Raw genomic sequence first — 6,801 nt, forward strand, 5'->3', positions numbered from 1 at the left:
GTATCAACCAAGCGCGGCCTCCTGTGGCCGATACGAAAACTGCAGCCAGAGCCACAAAAATCTTTAAAAAAGGAAGGGTTCAAAGGTGTCACGAGGACGACAGGAAGTGCCAGGACTTCCTGTCTGGAAAGGAAGTCGAGGGCAGCGAGGACACCATGGGACATTTAGAACCAGGTTCTGTCTAAAGCAAGAGGCTTAAGGGCAGAGATACCCTGTCCAGGAGGGAAATGGCCGCCAAGCCTCTCAGCAGCCGGGTCAGAACAGACCTGCAGCGTACAAGCGGACAAGAATAAGAATAAATTAAATACTAGCTTTTAAATAATAATAAATACTTAGAATAAAATCAAATAAAACATAGAATCAGATATCTGCTTTGTTGCACCTGAACCTTTTGGACGACAACATGATTTAAAGATGGCCGTCGTGGTGCCTGTGAAGAACAAGATAAAAATAAAAAGGAATGAAAAGCATCAAGTGTGAAGCACTCATTGTCACCATGGAAACCCTACGGGTCTCAAACATCAGCCAAAACTGGGAGATTCCAAACACCCAGATATGATTGACAAAAATTGACACAAAGCTGCTGAAAAACATTATTTCAAAGTGCGAGAACAGAAAAAAAATTAAAATAATATTTATATGTTTTAAAAGATAGAAAAATAACTTAATTATTGCAAATAAATTAAAGATTAACAACACAATCACCATGACAACAAAAGCAAACCTCCTGAGCATCATGTGCCCATCCCATAAGACACGACCCAACAGACGGACCCTGAGTATACCGCAAGTCAAACCCACTTTAAGAGGTCCACCCACGGTCATCTCCACGGATCTTTGAATGAAACGAGGAGCCTTTCTAGGACCAGGCACAAAATGGGCCAGAGTCCTCACCAGTTTCACCAGTTGTATCCCTTTGAGTTTGTGGTCAGTAGCCGCGCTGCGACTTCTCCATCAGAATGGCCGCCGCCAGTTGCTGAGCATCTGTCACATGGGGGTTTCTGACCATTACCAAGCGCACCAAATCCAGAGGGAAGATGTTGGACAGGTTGACAAACACCTTGTCCCTCAGGTCCTGGTAGTGGCTCAGAACCGGGGACTCCTGGAGCTGCAGAGCCGGTGGCTGAGGGCCGCTGGCAGTGGCCAGGGGTTGTTGTGTGAGGTGGGACGGATGGTTTGGAGAAAGAGGATGGTGGTTGGGAGGTGAGGAATTGGTATGCTCGGTCCAAGGGGAGTGCCAGGCCTTGTCCAGTCCTTCTGGAAGGCTCTGGAAGGTAAAAGGCTCGTAGCATGTTTGAGGGGGCTGCTGGTAGCGGGGGTCGCAGCTTGTTACATGCTGCTGCTGCTTCTGGTTTACACTGGGGTAGTCTCTCCTTGAATGAAGGTGTGAGCCCTCAAACAAGCGGGGATTCGGCAGCCTACCCACCTGCCAGAGGGATCCAAGGGTGTCATGGCCCAGAGCGGAGCTCTGAGACTGGGAGTGAGCGGTGGAGGTCTGGAGTGGGGTCAGCGGGGGTCCCGAGTGCTCCCCGGCAAAACCCAAATGGCCCCCCAGAGAAGAAGGGTGAATATGGGTGGGGGGGTAGGGTAAGGGAGGCTTGAAGGGGCAGGAGGAAGGAGAGGGGTGGGAGGAAGGAGGGTCCTCAGTGGCGTAAGCCGGGGGTCCCCGCAGTGGTTGAGGTAGGGAGTAATCACGGGCAGGGTGCTTGCTCAAACTGAGGGACAGTTTGTTTGCTGGATGGGGGTACCGGCTGGGGCAGTGGTGATGGAGTTGAGGGTGGTTGTGGTTGTGGTGGTGGCGGTGGTGGCACTTGCAGCTGTCTTCCAGCAGGGGGTCGGGGGAGAAGGAGTTGGAGCTGATGCTGGCCTCGCTGCTGCTGTACGACAGAAGGGATCCAACTCGCATATCAGCTGGGAAGAACTGCTCGGGACTCTTTGGCACAACCAGACTCTGGCTGGAGTAGGCTCTCCCCAAGGAGCCCAAAGCTAGCTCTGGGGAATGGCAGGCGGAGTAGATTTCAGCATGAATGGGCCCAGAGGCTCCAGCAGCCATGGAGCGTCCCCCACCTCCTCCCCCAGGAGGATCCCACCTGTCCTGGCTCCCCCAAGAAGGACGTTCCCCAGGAGCAGTATGTCCCAGGAGAAGTCTATGACTGCAGCTACTGCTGCAGCTTCCTCTTCTGTCCTCCACTTTGGCCCGAATGAAAAGTCGGTCATCCAGGAAGTTGCTGAAGGAAAGGTTACAAGGGCTGGGAACTGATGGTTTCTTTGAAAGCCCTCTATGGGGTTCTGTTTCTATTTCACTTTCTACTTGGCTTTTGGTTAAACTGTGGTTTGTCGCCATCTGTACATGTCCTAGCAGGTTTCTGGAAGCTGAAGATGAGCTCTTGGCGCTGGCTCGGAGTTCATCTGCCACCGCTCTTTGGGGCTGCATTCCCCTCTCCGGGTGATAGAACTTACACTTGTGGCCGTAAGTGCACTTCTTCCCTAAGGATGATAAAACATCCACATTTCAGCAATTAATTTGGAATAGAGATTGACTTGTTGAACTTGTTTTACCAGGACCAGTTCAAATGACTCTCATGTTGTTGATGAAAAAACAAAGTGTTGTTACCATATGGACACGGCTGCTTCCTGTTTTCAGGGATGACCGGCCTCTTCCTCAGGAAGTTGTCAAGGCTGGGACCGTGTCGCCCCAGAGGGTCATCAGGAGGCATGAACCTACATACCCAGTAAAAGATGGAAGAAGCAATAAAATATCAGAAGGCCACTTATTGGATTGAACCACAGAGGAACTGGTGTGGTTCTTTGAGGCACAACTTCCTGGAGGAACCTTGGAGGGATAATTATGAAAATAACTAGAACGACTAATTTGAACAATGAAATATAACAGAAGAAGTCAGGAAGCAGAAGTAACAAACAACAATTTGATAAATAATCAAATAATTTCTCTGTGTAGCTGTTCCCAAAAGATCTCCATGCTAGCTGGGCTCGGCATAGCGGCGATGTGGAGTCCTTACTTGTCGTTGACAAAAGAGTACATTAACAGCCGCTCGTCAATGATCCTCTTCCACTCCGGCTTCTCGTTGGCCAGGTCGCGGTAGTTGTCGTTGGAGACGATAATGCCGTCCGACTCGTGGGCTAGTTTGATGATGAAGCGGTCGTCGTAGCAGACCACCCGCCGGCCCTGGACGCGCCGAGACGGAGTGAAGACTAAGATCTTTTCTTTCTCCAAACGCCGCAATATCTCCTGGTCTGTGGAGGGAAGTAAGAGGCGGGGTTTAGGTTACCATCAGAAAAGCTCATGACAGATTGACAGCGAATCGTGTCCGATGCTCTAACATGTTGGATGCCCTCCTTAAAAGATGTTTCAGAGACGTAAGTACACTCAGCTTCCTGTGATAGGAATACAACATTTTCTAGTTTACTTTATCACTCGATCTTATCCCGTTTCACACTGCACCAAAAACCCGGTAACACCTGCTAACATACGGCATTTGTCACCAGTGGGAAAGGAAAAACCAGGGTCTTAGTCCCAGGTCTAACCATTCTGCAATAGACCCGGGTTTTAACATGACACCTGGGTAGACACACAAACTTTCGCCCGTTTACTGGCGCGCTGTGACGCACATTGGAATTCTGGACTTTCAACAGCCAAATTATTTCCTTTGAATTGTCCGTTTGGTGAACGTTTCTGTTGACTCCATTAACGCAAACTGAAGGTGAAGACGTAGCATTCGCTGGAACATAAATAGCCATATTTATAAAAGAGGGTTGTTAACATGTTAATGGGAGGATTAGAGGATGCATCTCTCCTTCAGGAGCTCCTGAAGGAACTCCCCACACAGGGTTGCACCATCACTTTGAGACTAACTCCAGTTTAAAGAAACAGTTTCCTTGTTGTCCCGCCCACCTCAACCAATCACCTGCTGCCAAATTAGTGTAAAAGTTGAACTCGTCCCACTAGTAAGGGCTGAGCGTTCTATCCCGTATTGATGAGACGGCTCACCATACGACCCATATATTATACAGAATGAAACTGCTCCAACTTTTCAGTTCACCGTTTGACATCTGTTACAAAGATATTTTACAGAACAATACAGAGGAAAATTATATTTATGTTAATTTGTGAAATTTGTTCCATTACTTCCAAACAATGGATCGATATCACATTTTTCAAATCCATGACCAAATGGAAAGCAGAGAATTGAATGGTGGCGGACCTCACCCTGAGAGTAAGCCAAGTGACAAGACTTGGTAAAGTTATATGGTGTGAGCGTGTATTTGAATATGAATATATATTTGGATGTATGTTTGCTACCTGAGATGAGGGCGTCGGGCCTGGACTGCTCCTTCCTCCAGGCGGGGACGAACACAGTGACGTCGCGATGACCTCGCTCCAGGAACCAGTCCACCGCCAGCTGGATGCCCTGGCAGGAGAACACTTCCTTGTTGCCATGGCTACAGAGGAAACACCCGTTATTGTTTAGATCTGGATCAGATCTTATGTGATCTTTATCCCAGAACGATGTCATCCATCAAGGAGTTTGTCATTCTTCTGAATAGTTACTCGTCAGGATCAGCGCCTGTATAGTTCCTACATGGTTTAAATTGTGATGGTACAGGTGCTACTGTATACTCTGATGGAGTAGACCTCCCCACAGATTACAGGTGCTACGGTATACTCTGATGGAGTAGACCTCCCCACAGAGTACAGATGCTACTGTTTACTCTGATGGAGTAGACCTTCCGTTCATAACCAGTTGGCTCCAGCCGCTTCTCACCTCATTGCTACGTTGCTACCGTCCACTACGACAGGACGGAGATTCTCCTTGTCGTCCTGCGCCGGCGGGGTGCACAGAATCTTGCAGGAGTCCGTGGAGAAGGACAGGGAGGAGAAGGGAGACTGTGCGATAAAGGAGGCTCCCCCGGCTGGCGGCTCCCCATGGTTCTTGGCCCCCAGCTTGACCAGCTCTCCCAGTATGTCGTTGATCAGAGCATTGCTGCCCAGTTTTCTCAGCACCAGCAGGACCAGCTCCTCGGCGTAGCCCAGCTTCAGAGCGAATTCCACCTTAGAGCGGCGGTCCACCTCGGAGGGGGGCTCTGAGGTGACCGGTGGCAGGAGTTCTCCGGGGGAATGTATCAGTGCCGGGCTCGGACCCAAGGATGAGGAATTCTGTGGCCGAGTGAAGGCCGAAGCGTTGTGCAGGAACTCATCTTCACTGTCCGAGACGGCGCTGTGCTCAGAGCAGTTGCTGCTGCTCGTACAACTGCTACTACTGCACCTACTACTACTACTACTACTACTGTCACTACTTGGACGAGGGACGTCGACCCCGAGCTTCAGCTCTGAGGCCGGGGCCTCGGTGGGTCCGGAGCGCAGGCTGAGCCGGTGCTGGGCGCTCTCCACGTGGAGGTAGTCCAGATCCAGCTCCAGGCTGAGTACGTGGCCTGTTCCATGGTCCGGATGGTCCTTCAGGCCCATGAAGCCGCCTCACTCATCCGGCTTACACCGTCACCACGGCAACAACCCTGACGACCCCGACTGATCTTCGGTGGACACCTGAGGGACAGAGCGAGAGACGCCATTGGTCACAAAGTCACAGATCGATTTGACCAATGAGAGCAAGACAAGACGAGACAAGAGACACAAACCGCCCTGTCCTATTCAGTAACGTAATTACTATACGATGAACTATGATGAATATTATTATTATATTACTGTATGTTGAACTTTGATCAATATTATTATTATTATTATTATATGAATACATTATGAACTAAGTAATTTATGAAGCTGATGATTCACTCATTATTAAAACCGTTTCCTTCAGCTTCAGGATGGAACATTTACACTATGTTGATATATAAATATGAATCTGTTGATATGTTGATATGTTGATATGTGTTTATATGGAGGGAGTCCATTGACTTGGCGAGAATTGACATTTTGCGATGTAAAGTTAAACGCCGTCCAACAGGTTGTTCAACATGTTGCTCAAGGGTCCGAGGCATCGAACCGTTCTCATCCAGCTTTGACTCGTTGGCTTAAAGGACCAAACAAGAGCCAGAAATCAGGAGTTTAGTGCCACATCAGGTACAGGACCAGGACTAAGACGAGGACTAGGGACAGGACCAGGAAAAGGACTGGGGACAGGACCAGGGACAAGACCAGGGCAGGATCAGGACCAACGACAGGACCAACGACAGGACCAGGGACAGGACTAGTGACAGGACCAGGACCATGACCAGGGATAGGACCAGGAACAGGACCAGGGACAGGAACAAGACCGGGAACAGGACCAGGGACAGGAACAGGACCAGGGACAGGACCATGAACCGCACCATTGACAGGAAAAGGACCAGGAACCGGATCAGGGACAGGACCAGAGACAGGACCAGGACCAGGGACAGGGACAAGGACAGGGACAGAGCCAGGGACAGGGACAGGACCAGGGACAGAACCAGGGACAGGCCAGGGACAGGCCAGGGACAGGACCAGGGACAGGACCAAGGACAGGACCAGGGACAGGATCAGGGACAAGACCAGAAACAGGACCAGGAACCGGATCAGGAACAGGACCAGGGACAGGACCAGGACCAGGTCCAGGAGCAGTGCCAGGACCAGGACCAGGGACAGGACAAGGGACAGGACCAGGGACAGGACCAGGACCAGGACCAGGACCAGGATCAGGATCTGGATCAGGAACAGGACCAGGGACAGGACCAGGGACAGGACCAGGAACAGGACCAGGGACAGGACCAGGACCAGGCACAGGACCAGGAACAGGACCAGGGACA

The 6,801-nt window shown here is 50.5% G+C and overlaps 1 protein-coding gene across 1 annotated transcript; it reads right to left on the reverse strand.

Annotated features, from left to right (window-relative positions):
- Window positions 1-928: 928 nt before the first annotated feature.
- On the reverse strand, window positions 929-5,485 carry LOC307244018 (putative ribonuclease ZC3H12C; the record flags this gene model as incomplete). Its single annotated transcript, XM_080018992.1, has 5 exons — window positions 929-2,487; window positions 2,615-2,721; window positions 3,021-3,255; window positions 4,322-4,461; window positions 4,785-5,485. 5 exons carry the CDS (start codon window positions 5,483-5,485, stop codon window positions 929-931), a joined length of 2,742 nt encoding a protein of 913 aa, XP_079875118.1.
- Window positions 5,486-6,801: the final 1,316 nt, after the last annotated feature.

This window comes from Zeus faber (assembly GCF_960531495.2).
Source record: "Zeus faber genome assembly, chromosome: 18".
Taxonomy (NCBI): Eukaryota; Metazoa; Chordata; class Actinopteri; order Zeiformes; family Zeidae; genus Zeus; species Zeus faber.